The sequence below is a fragment of the Strongylocentrotus purpuratus genome, unplaced genomic scaffold (assembly GCF_000002235.5).
Source record: "Strongylocentrotus purpuratus isolate Spur 01 unplaced genomic scaffold, Spur_5.0 spur5_scaffold_12, whole genome shotgun sequence".
NCBI classification, from domain to species: Eukaryota; Metazoa; Echinodermata; class Echinoidea; order Camarodonta; family Strongylocentrotidae; genus Strongylocentrotus; species Strongylocentrotus purpuratus.
Window position 1 is genome coordinate 13,858,014 of NW_022145597.1, and position 17,624 is coordinate 13,875,637.

At 37.2% G+C, this 17,624-nt stretch overlaps 1 protein-coding gene across 1 annotated transcript in view; it reads left to right on the forward strand.

Annotated features, from left to right (window-relative positions):
• Positions 1 to 17,600, forward strand: part of LOC100887881 (zinc finger protein 181) — a 35,707-nt gene extending 18,107 nt beyond the window's left edge. Inside the window, exons 3-4 of the mRNA XM_030981861.1 lie at positions 280 to 399; positions 13,130 to 17,600. Of these exons, the coding sequence (XP_030837721.1) occupies positions 13,157 to 14,947 (1,791 nt within the window). The 5' untranslated portion in view covers positions 280 to 399; positions 13,130 to 13,156 and the 3' untranslated portion in view covers positions 14,948 to 17,600. The remainder of the gene's footprint in view (positions 1 to 279; positions 400 to 13,129) is intronic.
• Positions 17,601 to 17,624: the final 24 nt, after the last annotated feature.

Genomic DNA, 17,624 nt, shown 5'->3' on the forward strand with positions numbered 1-17,624 from the left:
AAGGGGATTAAAAGAGGAAGAGACTGTGCGAGGGATGTGAACGGGTTCGGGTAGATACTTAGTGAAACTCAATTTGTACAAGTTCCTTTGGATAATTGTTGCCTTTGTGTGATGTCTTACAGCGTGTGCGTGCGTACGTGCGCTCTTGTTTGTGCGTACATCCACAAGTGTGTGTGTCCGTCCGTCATCGTGATGTAGGCTCACACAGGGCAAGATGTAATACGCAGGAGAAACTCTTTGAATTACTGGATTCTTATTTATTTCCATCTCCGCTTTCAGGTCAGACCGCTCTCGTATGTATGTGAGGATTGAAAGGTTTCTATATTTATAGCGGAGTATTTAAAGGAAATTTCGGAATCAAAATGAGGCAGAGTGGATGGAGGTGATGAGGGGAGACGGGTGAGTTGATTTCTTGTGCAAATTCTTCTTATATCTTTTAATGATTTGTTTTATTGGATTAATTCTTGGTCTTTGTTTTTGTGGATTTTTGGCAAGGGCAGTGAGTTTAATGGCATGAATAATCTTAAGGGATAAAGAGTGTTTTTCTCTTCTTCTTTTTTCTTTTTCGGGGGGGGGGGGGGTGTTTATTTCTACCTTTATTCTTTATACTCTTTCTCTTGTTAATGTTTTATTTGATTCTTCCTTCTCTTCCAATTGTTTTGATCAGATTAATTCTTGGTCTTTGTTCTCTGGATTTTTAGCAAGTGCAGCGAGTTTTAATGGCATGGATAATCTTAAGAGATAAAGAGTTTTCTCTCTTCTTCTCCTTTTTTCGGGGGGGGGGGGGGGTGTTTGTTTATTTGTTCCTAATATTCCTTAAACTCTTTCTCTTTTTATTGTTTTATTGAATTTCGCCTTTCTCTTTTAATTGTTTTGATTAGATTAATTCTTGGTCTTTGTTCAGTGGATTTTCGGCAAGTGCAGTGATTTTGAATGGCATGGATAATCAAGAGTTTTTCTCTTTTTTTTTTGGTGGGGGGGGGGGGGGGGGTTGTTTGTTTGTTTATTACTTAATTCCTTAGACTCTTTCTCTTATTATTGTTTTATTAGACAATCCTCTCAAATATTTTGGCTAGTGCAATGAGTTTGTATGGTCTCAATAACTGTAAAAGACTTTTGTTGTTAGTTCGTTTCTTACTTAATTTCACTCTTTCTTTCTTTCTTTTATTTTTGTTGGGTGAGGGGGTTTTCTGATTTGGGGTTACTTATTGTTCATTTCTTTAGTTGTTTGTTTACATTTACTTTTTATTCTATTTATTTTTGCTTTTCGTTTAATTTCTTACTTTGACACTTTCTATTTTGATTCTATTGGATTATTCCTTTGATATTTGTGTTGTCATCTCTGTGATTTTTTCCAAGATAGATTGTGCTTTAATTGCATGGATCATTCTAGGGATATATCGTCGCTGTTTTCACGAAGTGACGGTAGTGAAAAGAAATTGCATTCACTTTGCGTTACGATTTTCCTCACTACCGTCACTTCGTGAAAACATCGACGATATAGTGCCTTTCTTTTAATTTCTGGATTGATTAACAACATTTATATTAACTAGTGAGTATGCATGACTTGTGGCATGCTGGTACTTCCTATTTTCCATAATTATTCTTTGTTAATTGTTATTCTGTAGCTCTTTTGTTAAGTAATATTTCAGTTTTTTCTCTTCAATGGGCATCATTCTTTACCACGATCCCTAAAGCCCTGAGCAGAGCCAAGCTCTGTAAGCTAGTCTCCGGCCTATTAACTGAGGGCTCTGTATAGTATCCAAGCTCAGACCCTCTGTTATTCATGACGACTGTAGCTCATCATGACTGTAAATGGGTGACTTTGCAAAGCCATAATGTTGCACAAAGCAATCCTTCCCTCAAATGGTGTATATTGTTTTGTGCAAATATGCACTTGTGGCAAACAAGCCACAGTGCAGAGAGGTGAAAGAAGCAACCAAAGTGCTAATAAAGGAACCATACTTCCAGAAGGCAATTGGTTAAACATTCTGGTGCGTAGTTGATCCTATCGGAAATAATGCATGCCCAGTTCAGCAATAAACTAAGAATCCAGGAATTAATTATGCAACATCAAATAAATAGACAATGAAGTGTTAAGAATTGACGTACCAGAACATGAATATTATAGTGTATGCTCTCTTGATTTAAACCACAAATATCAAATTTATTTATTGTTATTTTTTTTAATTACCAAAGGTGGTATTTGTTGTCATGCTAGTTTAGTTATGAGTTATGTTATCTTTTTCACCTTCATATCGGTTTTGAAATCAAATACCATACAACCTCCTCGCAACAAGGTCAAGCCGTGGGTGAGGGCGGGGCTAGTTAATATGACATGCCCACCCCCTGTTGCCATGGAGACAGCTAACTGTATGTGGGAGGGGTTGAATTTCTCCCATTTTGTCGAGCAGTGGGGGTAGACAGAAGTGAAAGGTGGTTTCACGTGACATGATCACAAATCGATATTCTTCATTCTCCTGGAGACTTCTCAGTTGTTTTCTGCTGTTCTTTGTTACAAGACTAGGGCTACATTGTATCAACAGTTCAACACTCAAATGGAATATACTGCTAAAAGTCTGAGGAATTTTGTCAGTTTCTTCAACATCTTGTGTCATAGAAGCAACCAGCAATTATTCATTGTGTAAGTTCTAGTGCAAAATAATTATTGTTTAGTACATTTTACTTTTACTGTTACTGTTTTACTTTTACTCTTTTACAGCTTACATTTTATTACTGTTCTTATTTTACTATTACTGAATAACTATTATGGGTCTTTTGAGTTTCTACCATAGAAAAAAAGGATTTATTCATATCTTTTAGATACTCTTTAGTTTTAAAGCCCTCAAGTTTTCAGCTTTCCAAACCATATCTCCCATCAGCCCCTCTGATTATTTTCCAGAGAAAGGTTCATTAGCAATTTGATTCCCATTTTCATAGAACTTAGACTTTCAAGATATCACTTTGGAGCAATTTTAGTAGCCTCGTGTATCACATATTGTTATTGAAATGTCAAATCCTATCTATATTGCCTTTTACTTTATAAGAACATAATTTCTTCAGACAAAACTGTAAGATATTGAAATGGACATGGAATTCTGCCCTCATTGTCATGATATTGTAAATTACTATGATTATTAATATTATTATTACTATTACTACTACTACTACTACTACTACTACTACCACTACCACTACCACTACTAATACTATACTACTGCTGCTGCTGCTACTACTACTACTACTACTACTACTACTACTACTACTACTTCTACTACTGCTACTACTACTTCTACTACTGCTACTACTACCACTACTACAACAACAACTACTACTACTACTACTAATACTACTAATATTACTACTATTATTTTCATTATTCAACCTAAATCCATAAATGCAAGCATTTTATCTATGGGGAAACTTTTCTGCTTGTTAGAAATCTACTTGGTACCACAATTTCTCTGTGGCTATGTCCGTCATATTGAGAGATATTTGGAAGCTATGAACCGAGCATAACAATGTTGCTCTTACATGTATATTCAAAAGGAAAATTAGCAAAGTCATGGTGATGTAAGATATAGTTTGTTGACTAATCACTGTTTTCTTCTTTACATATCAAATGTGCCAGGTACATCATGGTGCAATTCATAGTATAACCATAATTTTCCCCTCTTTATTTATGGAAATATTGTTAAAGATTAGTCATGAAAATCATCAAAATGTTGCCTTTTAACCAAATTATTGATCATACCTGCATCAATACAATTACTCATTTTGTTCTCTTCTGATTGGTTGAATAAGCTTTAGCATTGTTTAGTCCAGGACCTCGTATCTGACTCAGTTCATACTTTGAACTTTTTGTACCAGTGATTCCCTGGTACAGTGCGGAGCGCCCGATGACACATTTGACACTGTTATGTGCCCACCCCTTTACACTGATTCATGGTTGCCTATTGTCATCTTCATGCATGGCTGCATTCACATGTCTCGTTGTGGCCTAGTCTTGTCCTCCTAGACCCGCCACTAAGTTCATGGCTGTGTTTAACTGACATAGATTTAGTCACCCACAAAAAAGATTCTGTGATTCATACGTGCCACATTTTGCACTTTGAGAGCTTTAGGTGAGCGGTTCAGTGGAGTGGTTGTTTTGTGTTTTGCTTCTCACATGTACATCTTACATATATATATATATATATACCTACTTCTGTTTGTACTATCGTAGTTGAATTTAGCTTCTTCTTCTGCTTTTCTATGTCATGGGGGGGGGGGGGCAGTTCATTAAATGCCTCAAACTTATTGACTGATAGAAATTAACAGGCTACATTATGATGTTACAATTGTTAGTCACTTTTAGCTTGTATTATAATTCATGCTTTGGTTTTTCTCAAAACATACATGTAGTATTGTGTGCATGGCCGAGCCAGAATTGCATCACAAAAAGTGTACTTTCCAATGTTGATATCATCATATTGCATATTTGCATATTTTGATCCAGGATTATTCAGTCTTTAGACGGTTGTTCCTACCCATGGTTTCCTTACGTTGGGGTTGTCATCATATTTATCTCAGTCCACCAGTTCTCAAATTCAGATTTGAAGCGATTGATAGTGGTAACTCTCTACAACATCGCCTGGAAGACCATTCCACACATTGATTATTCTCTGGCTGTTCCCACAGCAGAACAATTAGTTTATTAAACTATGATATATATTCTTTTACATTCATCATTATATATGGTGTAAAGTGCCGTTTACATTGGGAAATCACTGCTATTTTAAGCCTTGACTCGATGGACTTTGAATGTCTGAAAATGGACTTTGGACAATTTTTTGTATTGTGCTAGCCTTAATGTAATTTGCTATTAGTACACAAACAAGCATTTTTAGATCCTTGTTTCTAAGATTTAGAGGAGATTAACCAAAATAGATATGTCAACAAAAATATATATAGCCAAACAATCGTGTGGTAAAGAGATTAAAACATGTGAGGTTATCAAATTATATTTTGCCAAGGCACTTGCAATTCCTGTTTTATGTACAGATTGTGAAAAATTGCAGACTTTTTATTCCTTTTTTTGATAATTTTTCATTCCCTTTTGATAATTTTTCATTTTTGTATATATTCAATCACATCACACATGGCTGATTATCACAATTTTATGCTTTTTTAATTCTTTTTTTCCTTTTCAAAATCCATAACTACTAACTAGCCTTTCTTTCTTTCCAGTGTTTGGATTTGTGTAATCTATTTCTACATTTGTTGTCTCACAAAAATGCTTGAACACTAGTTTACACGCTGCTCGGTGGCTGCCGGGCTCCCGATCAATTGGGAAAAAAAAAAAGAATTTCCATGATAAAATTTGGAGTGGACTTTAAAAGACTATTATTATTATTATTATTATGACATGTCCCTTGCTTGCTGCCTTGCTAAGTTCAAATATGTGAAAAACTTGTTTCTACATTTCTAAGAAAATTCTGCGTTGACAATTAAATGGGTCTTAAAATGTAGACTAGCAAATAGTGATTATGCAGTATTTCACCCACCCTCATTTTATGAATGACTGGATGACGTCAAGAACTGCAGTCATCTGTTTTTATTAAATATGAAATTACTGTGTTTCATTCGAGTTAAGCATGGAATATCAAGCTATTGCAGACAAATATTTGTGAAATATCAGCCAAAACTTGTCATTTTGTACTGCAAAAATTTCAATATATCTTATTTATTATTTATCAACTCTCCAAGCAATGCCTTTGGTGTGTATACCTTTCAAAAGGTCTGCATGTTAGACTATTTCCCGTGTTGTTGGGGGCATTTACACAACCCAATAAACATTGCACTGTGATTCATTCGTTTATCACTGTGTTTTCTAAATGCACACACAAAATAGTGTGACTCACACTATAAAAGGGTGGTACGAATGCAGTGAACCCCACACACAATTTGTATTTCTGCAAATCATGCAAGTACATGTATTAACTTTGGGTGGGGTAGTTATTTATGGAAATAGGCTCGCGCAAAAAATTCCAAAACAGCCCCCATAATCTGGATTTTTTTTTTTTTGAGGATGGGTGTAACCATGCCGGCAAATTTTTAACACTTGTTATTAAAACGGTTCATTCCCTTCTCGAACCCCGTCGAAGCAGGATGGATTTTATTTGGATATAACTATAAGGAAAATTATTTGGAACAGATTTCTTCATCAGGAAAGAAAATCTTGTACTCTTACAACTGGAAACTACAGCCAGCTAAAGCAAAATTTGATTATTAGGTAAATTCATTTTGTTCTTGAATTCTTGTGTCATCCTCTTCCTCTCTTTGTTGTTATATATGCGGAAATAGAATGTAGATTTGGGACTGTGAACATTAAAATCAGTCACATTTATGAAAGGAGGGTATAACAAGATGTTTTATTGTGATTATTACATAGACTTGTGCTAGTTTTGAGATGGCTAATCATTTTTTGTTTCTTGTATAGATGTTTTATTGATTTTTTATTCTTCAAGATAAGAGCAACTAAAATAGTACCTCTTTTCTCTCTTGTTTTTTAAATATTTGGTACATGCTTGAAAGGGAATGTAGAATGCGAATCATTAATATGAATCGTGTTTGTGACAGGAAAGTGTTATTTTGAAAAAAAGACATTCATAAAATTATTCATGATATCACTCGATTGGGAATCAGCAATTGAAATATTGTCTCTTTTCTCCCTCGTTTTTATATATATTTGCACATGGATACTTGATAGGGATTGTAGAATAAGGATCATTAATGTGCTTCATGTTTATAACAGGAAAGGAAAGTGTTATTTTAAAAAGACATTCATAAAATTGCTCATGATATCACTCGACGGGTAATCAGCGACTGAAATCAAACGAGAGGGACAGACAGACCGAGAGAATGGACGATGGGCCGGGCGTCAATCACGTACCCTCCCTGGTCACATGACCATGCTGGGAAGGGCGCATCGTGACGTGCCGTCTCACCCTGACATTCAGTGATTACGGTCTCAATTCACTCAGTCACATGAGGAGCACAAGTTTCATTCACGGAGATCAACAGTTTTGATCTCTTTCTTTGCTCTCTGTGTCTTTTTTATTTTGCTTCCCTCTCTCTCTCTCTCTCCTCACTGCCCCCTTCTCTCTATGTCCCCCCCCCCCCCTTCTCTCTCTCTCTCTCTCTCTCTCTCCCCTCTGTGACCCTCTATCTCTCTCTATATATATCTGTGTATCTCTGTCTTTCTCTTTTTCTCTTCTCATTTCCATTTCTATTTCTCTTGTTTTGTTTCTAGTTCCACATCTCCTCTTTCTCTCTATCTGTCTCTTTTTTATAAATCTACCTGTATCTCCCTCTCTCTCTCTCTCTCTCTCTCCCTCTCTTTATTTCTCTTTTCTCTTCTCTTTTCCCTTTCTATTTCCCTCGTTCTGTTTTCTCACCCCATTCTGTTTCTATTTCCACCTCTCCTCTTTCTCTCTGTCTGTCTCTTTCTGTTTTTAAATCTACCTGTATCTTTATTTGTCCGTTGATTTATCTGTCATATTTTTTCTCTATCTGGTTATCTCTTCTTGTTAATTTTGTCCCTCCCACTCCTTCCTGTTTTCCTGCAATTGACTTTGCTATGTTGTCTTCTTGTTTCTTTCCCTCTGACGTATTTTCTTCTGCATTCACCTACTTTAGTAAGAAATTAAAATTTTCCTTGACTAGTTTCCAATTTTTATTTAGAATTTGTTCCTCATGCATTTACCCCTTTTTACCTCATTTTCTTTGCTTTCTTCTTTAAATTCCTTCACCTCTCTTCACTCATTACCTTTCCTTCTTCCTCTCCACCCCCCCCCCACCCTTTCTCTCTCTATCTCTCTCTCTCATTATACACCAAGATATATCTTTCTTTTTCCTCTCCCCCTCCCCCTTCTCTCTCTCTCTCTCTCTTTCACTCTCTCCCCCCCCCCCTCTCTCTCTCTCTATTAATCCATGCACACTAGTCCATTTCTATCCTTCTATCTCTCTTATTATACACCAAGATATATCTTCTCCCCCCCCCCATAAAATCTCTCTCTCTCTCTCTCTCTCCTCACCCACACAAACACACACCCTCTCAGCAGCGCAGCTAGCTATGACCTCTCTCTTTGTGATCCTCAGACAAGAGTTTGTCAGAAATTGTTGACTGTGGTCAAGTAGGAAGTGGATAAGTTTACATGGGTTACTAAGGAAGTTAGAGATAGATATTCATCCATCGAAATGACGGAGTGTGTTTGCGCCGAAAGGTGATGAACGTACCATTTCAGGGTTCATCGCTGTTAGAAGGGAACTGGGTGAAATGTTGATATGCGTTTCCACCATGTGATTGTGTGTTTGAAGATGTGTTGTCATGGTGATTGTTCATTTTTGTTTTCAGGACTGTGATCATTAAGGCCTGCCCTTTATCCTGGTTTCTAAATACTTTGAGTGGATTTATTTGGCTTTCCAAAAAAACAATTATGCTGGGGTTAATTAGATTGGTACTTTGTACTTTACTTCTTTTCTCTATTGATTTGTTTTTTGTGCTTATCCTTTTTGCTTCTCCCTCCCTCCCTCAGAATGTTCTCATCCACCTTTGTCTCTCTCCTGCCCCTTCCCCTTTTTCTCCCTCCCTCCCTCCCTCCCTACATGTCATATACCTCCCCCCCCCCTCTCTCTCTCTCTCTCTCTCCCTCCATCACTATAACTCTCCTCTCTCTCTCTCCCTTAGTCTTTCTTTCTTTCATTATTTCTTTCTTTCCCTGCCCCTCCATTTATTTTGTTTTTGTTCCTTTTTGATTCCCTAAATATGTCCCTATATTGCTCTTTATCTTTACCAGATTACGGAGGCTTAAAACTTCCCCAATGCCCCTCCCTCGATTAGCACTGCTGATCAAGGCAAAATCATTCTAAATAATTGCAGAAGTGATAATTATCTTCACTCCCCAACAACACATTGTTTTTGGCTCCGTATCATTTTCCCTTTTCCTCCTTTGTTTTTCTTTTCTTGTTTTGCAACCATTAAGCTTCTCCCAGAACTTTTCAAAAAGTTTCCCTTTGTGTTACAACCAGTAGGCTACATTTGGACATTTTGAAACAACTAGTCAAACAATGTTGGGTCAGTCTGAATAATTGCAGATGGTGATAATCATCTTCACTCCCCGTCGACAAATTTTTGGCTCATCATCATTAACCCTTTCCCCCTTTGTTTTTCTTTTCTTTTTTTGTAACCATTAACTTCTCGTAGAACTTTTCAAAAAGTTTCCCTTTGTGTTACAACTAGTAGGCTACATTTAGACATTTTGAAACGACTAGTCAGACAATGTTGGGTCAGTCTGAATAATTGCAATGGTGATAATCATCTTCACTCCCCGTCGACAAATTTTTGGCTCATCATCATTAACCCTTTTCCCCTTTGTTTTTCTTTTCTTGTTTTGTAACCATTAAGCTTCTCCCGAACTTTTCAAAAAGTTTCCCTTTGTGTTACAACCAGTAGGCTACATTTAGACATTTTGAAACATGTAGTCGGACAATGTTGGGTCAGTCTATTTAATTGCAGCGGTGATAATCATCTTCACTCCCGTCGACAAATTTTTGCTCATCATCATTTTCCCTATCCCCCCTTTGTTTTTCTTTTCTTTTCTGTAACCATTAAGCTTCTCCCAGAACTTTTCAAAAAGTTTCCCTTTGACATGTTACAACCAGCAGGCTACATTTAGACATTTTGAAATGACTGGTCAGACCAGTGCTGGGTTATCCCCACTTGCCGCTGTCTTCTGGAGATAGAGGATGTCGGCCATGATGCAATCATATTTGATCAGGCCATTGTTGGTGACCCTATTGCCCTAATGCATATGAATCATCATTAGTAATCAGTGCAATTATTGCATCATCAGTTACTCATAATGTTATGCATGACCATACATGTGTATTCATTTTTTCAAATTCATACTGGATTTATAGTTGTACCAGTTATTGGTATGCACGAAACTTGATCTGGTACTAAATTGGAAATACTTATTTTGCATGGTGAGTAAAAATACTCAACAAATAGGAAAAAATAGGAAAGTTATGGATTTTTGAAGTTGTCATCAGTGAAACACTATTTGACAACACTGTGACGCATCTGGCAAGCTCTTCTCGAATTTGCCCTGTACAGAAAATGTAATAAACTTTTGTATTCTTAGTTTTTGATGTCTGAATAGATTTGTTCCATACAGGGGTTGTATAAAAACATATTTGCAATAATTATATTTAGAGTGAATTGTATGATTGAAATCTTCTGAAGGGAAAATATAAATTTCTAAAGTTTTTTAGTACAGGGCAAACAAGAGGGGGCCTCGCAAGATACACCACAGAGTTGCCAATTTGTGTTTCAAAAATGTGCGACTCTCCTATTTTTAATCAGATCTTGCTCAAAATTTCACCGACCTGTTTCTCTCATTTTTCTGCTTCTATTAAAATCAACTTGATATCAGGGTGGACTTCCCATTTAAGAAAGTCTATTTATAGTAATCATGGTTAACCCCTATGGCCCTAAAAGAGCTAATTGATTAGAAAGTTGCAAAAAGAGATTGATTTTTTTTGGATCCAGAAGGGTGTTAAAGATAAACTTGAGTTCTGGTAAAAAAAAAAAAAAATGAATTCTCACAGAATATAACTAAACTTACATTGAATGTTCAAGATTACAAATAAACGTCATGTGCCAAACAATTTTGGAAGAAAATATATACTGGCTGAGTAATGAGCATAGAAAGATAAGGAAATCAAGGTAGCACTAGCCACGACACCATTTGTGTTGTCCCATATACATCTTTCTGTGTACAGTGATTGTTACTGTACCAAGACTGGGCCAAATTTATGATGATTTTGATGACTCCAGAACCTTGCATTACACACCAATAGTTACATGCTATATGATCAACTTTTCTGATCCATCCCACACCTTTTCTTTCACAAAGCAATCGCATTACCAGAACTCACCTTTATCTTTAACTGTGTATAAAGAGTGTGCAAATAATGCCTTTCTGTCTCCAAACATACAAACAAAGTAACAACTGACATTCTAGGTCAATATTCCAAGGCATCATCAACATGAATCCCTTAGTCACGATTTCCCTTTAGTTTGGGATTTCCATCGGAGAAGAAAAAAAACCGGGGAATATTTTTTGTTTCATGGCTTATCAATGTCATTACATCATGACTGATGAGCTTAACAAGCGGTAGTACTTGTAGCTATGTTTTTCTTCCGCGAATGTTTCCTGTCACGAGAGGAAGTAGAACGAAAAAGGAAACCACAGCTTCGGACGTGCCTATGACGAGAATGGGAAGTAGTGTGGAAGTACGGGAAGAACAGCCTCTGTGGGAATGGAGTCATTAATTAAATATTATGTCATTTTAATTTGAAGAAGAGAACAAATTCTGTGAAAATTACAATATAATTACAATATAATTACGATATTGTTCACCCCAAAGTTCTTTGGGGATTTCAGTAATTTCTGATGTTTTTTTTACCCAGTAGTCTTTTTAAAAATTTGAGAGTTTGTCAGGAGGTTTCCCTAGTTGAATCTCTCTTTGCTCCCCTTTGTTGTGGTTTTTTTCACAAAAGAATCCATGGTTTTTCCCATTATTCGCATTGGTATTTTTTAACATGATCACGTAAACTTTCAAAATTTCATTCCAAGGCAAATCTCAATAGCCGTAATTGTCCATCGCCCATCAAAATGTACAAACTTTACAGTGATGCATCATGTAGTTGGAACATTATTTTTATGGGATATACAATAGCTAGGGTATTGATTAATGAAATTGCCCTTATATTTATTTCTATTTTGAAAATAATTGTGATTTTTTTTTTTTTTTTTTTTTTTTAATTATTTATTCAGCAATTTTTAAAGAAAGCTAACAAACACTAACATGGAAGAAAGAATTGTAATTCAGATAAATAGGTATCCTATATTATACTGTAGATGTTTGCCTATATACACTTGGTGATCATTAGCGCAAAGACTTCCAACTTTGAGAGGGAATTTATGGCACAGTTGCATCAAGGCACAGTGGGTTGCTCAATTTCTGCAGGTCTTGTGAATCGTAGGAAAGTAGTATAATGTTTCTTTTATTTTGTTGTTTTTAAGCTATTGAAAAACCACCTGTGCCCTTAGAAATGCCTGTACTAAGCACCCTATAAATGTATTTATTATTATTATTATTATTAACTGTGCAAAGCTTTAGTGGGCGCGCACAGGTGCTTGACCAGGGAGCTGCCCTGTCAATTGACATCTTTGAAACTAGTTCTCTTCATGCAATGTTGATTTTTAGTGTGTAAAAGACGTTTCTTTAGACACGTTTTTAAATAAATTTTGTATAGTCTGAACAGACTTTTAACGTTGATGAAAATAGAGTAGTCATAATGAGGTCAATTCTGTGAATCGTGTCAAGTACCAGTAGGTGTGTCATACATTTTGCTTTACCACATTTCCTTCCAGTTTTATGTCTTATGATATCCTGTACAGCAATCTGGTAATGAGTTGTCAAAATGCTGGGCAGTGATATTTTTGTTTTTCTTTGAGTTTGTTTTTCTTTTGGTTTGGTGTGAGGCTGGGGATGGTAATAATAAACAGCAAAGTGATAATGATAATAATAAATAGTAATAGCTGAAAAGGGACTTTACCTTTTTAGGTACGTGCCAGCCTCCCCGGAACATCATGGAACAAGCATTTGTTATAAAAGGCTGGTTTGTTTTACTTTGATGACAGATTTGTTTTTAAGCTACCAAGCGAAACACAACAAACCAGGGAAGCAGTGTTTGATTTTGACGGATACTTTACATCAAGTTTTATTTTATTTACAAATGTGTATAGCTTCGGAATATGCTTGATTGAATAGACACAGGGATTGCAAATTTGATCTGTAAGTTTTGATACTTTAAAGATTGTTTTTGTTTTGTTTTTTGTTTTTATATCGTAGCATGCTGCTGGCTGTTTTTTTTCTTCTCCTTGCCGTAACTTTTCTTTACTTGAATTATTTCCAGAGTTAAATGAATGATAATGGATTGTCTTTATCGATCTAATTTTTTTTTTAAATTTTACTAATTTTTCTTTTTATTCTCTTTTTTTTCTTCATTTTCCAGGTCTGATTGTCCAACTTCCTCACCAACATGCATCCTAAATTGAAGAACTTCATGCGAACAGAAGCGATGGAGTGTGAGGTCGCAACGAGCCAAGCACCAACCTCCGATGCTGCAGTCAATGCCATAGAGAACGCATCAGAACCACAGGAGATGGCAGCAACAGTTGCTGCAACACCGAGCGACCTCGGTCAAGGCGCAACTCAGGCGAGGCTTCCCGAAGAGTCGCCATGTCCTATCCGGGAGGCGGAAGACTCGAAAGAGACGCAAGCAGCTGTTCAGAAGCTGAGACGGATGCGAAGCCGGAACTCCAAGAAGAGCTGCGAGGGCAGTCATCCAAGCAACGAGGATTGCGATACAGACGATGAGCACCAGTGGTGCAGCGAGGGTATCGCTGTGTTCCTGTCACCGGAAGATAAGGGTGAGAAGAATGGGAAGGTTGAGGAGGGTGAGAGCATGGAGGTTGACCTGTCAAGGAAGACAGAGTCACACCCGAACAGTCCAACCGAACAAGAACAGAGTAGATCCATGATGGCTTGCTTTAGACCAAAGCCAAAGAACTGCTCCGCTCCAAGCCAGCTCTATCCTTTCAGTGCAGCAACGGATCAAGGTAGCCAGACACCAGTTGCATCAGGTGTGCCTTCGACGATATCCCTGTCAGCGGTTAAGCCATTACTGCCTGTCACGCTAGCTTCAAAATCAGTCCCTCCCCCATCCATTCCTCACACCTTTACACCAACCAATGATGTAGATATGGACACGGGTGAATCTACCGCTGTGTCGCAGGACAATGAGGACGATCAGTTGAAGAAGTGTAGACAGTTTGTTAAGTTGGAGGAGCCAGAAAGCGAACAAGACTGTTACGTGAGCTCACAGAGTATCCCCAATGGTTGCTTGGTTGGGAACGCTCCTATTTACGCACACAACCCTTTCACGCTCATGGGTAATTTGCCGCTCATGGTCAAAACGGAGCCTAGCCTTTCCCCGTCCTCCATAACACATCCACGAAACAGCCCCCTCACGGGCCAGTCATTCATCGCAAGGGCGTCCGGTCGTAGCAATGGACTATTTGATTTCCCCAGCCCCATCGCTAGCCTACCACCAATAAAAGCCTTGCACTGTATGCACCTAGAGGATTTGATAAGGATGAATTATATGCCTTTGAGCGCCCTTAAGCCGGACCAGAATCAACACGTCATATCGCTTCATGGACACAGAGCCAACTCATTCTTCCAGAAACCAGAGTCAAAGACACCCTCTGTAGGGGGTAACGCCGCAAAAATGTTCACATGCCAGCAGTGCGGCGCCACGTTCAAACACCGCCATCACGTGGTCCGTCATATGCGAGCGCACACGGGGGAGAAGCCATTCCGGTGCGAGGAGTGTGGGGCCATGTTTGCGCGCAAGTGCATCCTGACCAACCACATCCGGACGCACACGGGCGAGAAGCCGTACGTCTGCGGGGAGTGCGGCGACGCCTTCAGTCGGAAGCATCACCTGGTCATCCACAGGCGAACGCACACCGGGGAGAAACCCTACGTGTGTTCCATCTGCGCCACGGCCTTTGCCCGCTCGCACCACCTCAACCGCCATCTGAAGACGCACATCCTGATGCAGCAGGGCCACTTGAACGGGATGGCTCTCCATCCCGACCATGCCATCGATCTCTCCCTCCAGGACAAACTGCCGGAGCATGCAGAGGCCGTCGATTTAAGCATCCAGAAAGCTTTCATGTCGTACAACCTACCCACGACTCAGGTTCTTGAAACAGTCACTGACTGCCCCCCTCGTGTGGACCAAAAAGAAGCAGTTAAATCCTAGAAATACTGTCAATTCAAAACCGTGAAAGTGCTTTCAGGAGTAATTCAAGTTGTTCATATGTCGGTGCTTTCCCACTGGTTCCACTGGTTATGTTTCTTGTTCAAAATACGCAAGGTAAGTTTGCACGAATCATACGTGTATGAATGTTCGACATTTAAATCTATGCTGATAGTGCTCTTAGCCTCTTGTGTATTGGGCTAGGAATGGTATGGGACAGGTTGTAATAGCCGCAGTGGGAAAGTAGTTGTCTATTCTCGCATTCCATATAAAAACAATTAAAACTCATTTAACATATTGTCAAACCTGTCATAGATAGTTGCCATGCATATTGCCTCCCTCGATCTAGAAGGAAACATGTATTGAAAAACCTGTCTAGAAAGGCCACCTGTATGAAGTGGCCTCTTAATAGACAGGTTGGACTATCATACATTGAAGCACCATTTTATACACAAAAGCAATGTACAGGTTTTAGCACAATTCACTGCCTTTTAATAGTAGTGTTGGCCGTGTAGGCATGCTTGAAAATATCCAGTTTGTTTCCCAATTGTCCTTTTTGCTTGAAAGTCATTTTCATTGCAAGGACTATAATAGTACACAAACATAGTGTTTGAAATTTATATCATTTTGATATTGAATCCTTCTTGTATATGGGGTGCGAGTTTAGACAGACATTTTGATAAGCTTTGGTAGGTGTAAAATACTGTATTATGCAAAGTTATTTATTTTTATTTATTGAAATGTAACAATGCCACTGTTTGCTACTCTGTAACACAACTGCAAAATACAGTGATATTTTTATTTCATTGAAAACAAAAGAATGTTGTATGACTCTTGAAGAAGTTTCTTTGTTATTATTGTATTGTTGATCAATACATTCAGGTACAAATTTAAATGTGAGAAAAATATACTATCAGTGACTAAATACGTGCAATGGGTACAAAATTATTGGTTTATCGGTTCAAGTAGTGTGTTTTGTACTGTGCATTACATGTAAATGTAATGAATTATTCTTGTCAGAAATGGGTTTAAAAGAAAAAGACTAATGCATGCTCATCCCACCTCTCATGAGTAGGAAGGGGAGTGTACTGTAGTCTGTGTTTGCAGGCACCATTCTGGCCTTGACGTACAGGAAAGATAGCATTTACAATATAACCATTCATTTTTCATTTTTCCATAGATTTATAGAAATCAAGTATAAAATGAATGAAAAGATGGAAATATAATGTCACATGGGTATATATGACATGAGAGAAGTATAGAAAAGCTATGTAACAGTTCAAGGAGATTGAATCGCCTTTTGCATTATCATGTACATTGTACCGGTATGACAAAAATGATTTGAAAAAGAAGATATTTGACAAGCTGAAATGTTATAGAAAGGGCATCAGTTACTTGGTATGTCATTGCAGTTTGCAATTATGGGTTATAATCAGTTCTAAATGCAGTATGCTGTACTTTTCTATAGGAAAAAATTGCATTTCTCTTTCGTATTCGAAACCTTTGTATGATCCAGAGATTCTACAAGTGGATGTTTGAATGAAGAGTTTCAGTTTAGACGTGAATCACAGAAATTATGTCTTTAAATTGATATTGCAGTAAACCGAAGAGGATATTGGTATATTTGTATTTGTCATGAAATGTAGGTGCATGGTATATAGATATGATTTATATTTACCGAACAATCTATAATGTTATATACGTGTATACCCTTTCCTTTGGCATTATCGAATACAATACTGTTTAGTACTTTTTTTCCATCCATTAGGTACATTTTTTTATTTATTGATTTTCTTTGGTAAAAGCTTTTTTTTTCCTTCAAAAAGATAAAGTAGTACTTCAAGAAGTGAATGTTTATTCAAGGAGTTATTGATTCAAATGTTTAATCGTGTTTTGTGCAGGTATGTCTTTCGTGTTTAACTTGCCTTTGAAATATTACAGAGAGATATTGAGATGATTTATTATTATTCAATAGTGTTGTATTTATGCCATGTCTAAGACAAAATAGTGTGTTCAATTTCTAATTTATTTGTCAGGTAATCTTGTCTCGTTTGTTGAGTCTGTCAAAACTCCTTTGTTTATATGTATTGGTGATATGCAAGCGATTGTAAGTGATCATTGGTTTCTCAGATGAAATCATTGTTTGTAACAATGTTTTGGGGCAGGTATTGCGAAACGAGGAAAAGGATGTATGCTTTAATTTGGTGATGTGGAACTTGTGACCAGGCTAATGTGAAATTCACTTTAAAAGCAGGAAATAATGCAAGACTCCATGGGCAAATACTGTATCAACAGCTTTAGAAACAAATTGAGCCATGACATATGATTTGTATCCCCTTGGCTTTTTTGTCTTCATTTCTTCCTATTCATGTATTGAATGTTGCTCATATGAAGACCATATGTTTTTCAAGACACCCTCAATAGTATCTTGTCACTTAGTTTTCAAAGAAAAGGCATTCACAAATTAATATGTTAAAATTCATACTAATGTTAATTCAATTTTTCTAATTTTCTAATTTGCCCTGCAAGTTATTGCAACAAACAAATAGTGTTTGATTTTTTTTTGAATGCCAAATATGTCAATTTTGAGGATTAATTTGTGTGCAATTGATAATCACTGCCAATCATTTGCTGTATGTTAATGAATAATAGATTATCATAGCTAGCCTTGGGTTATACA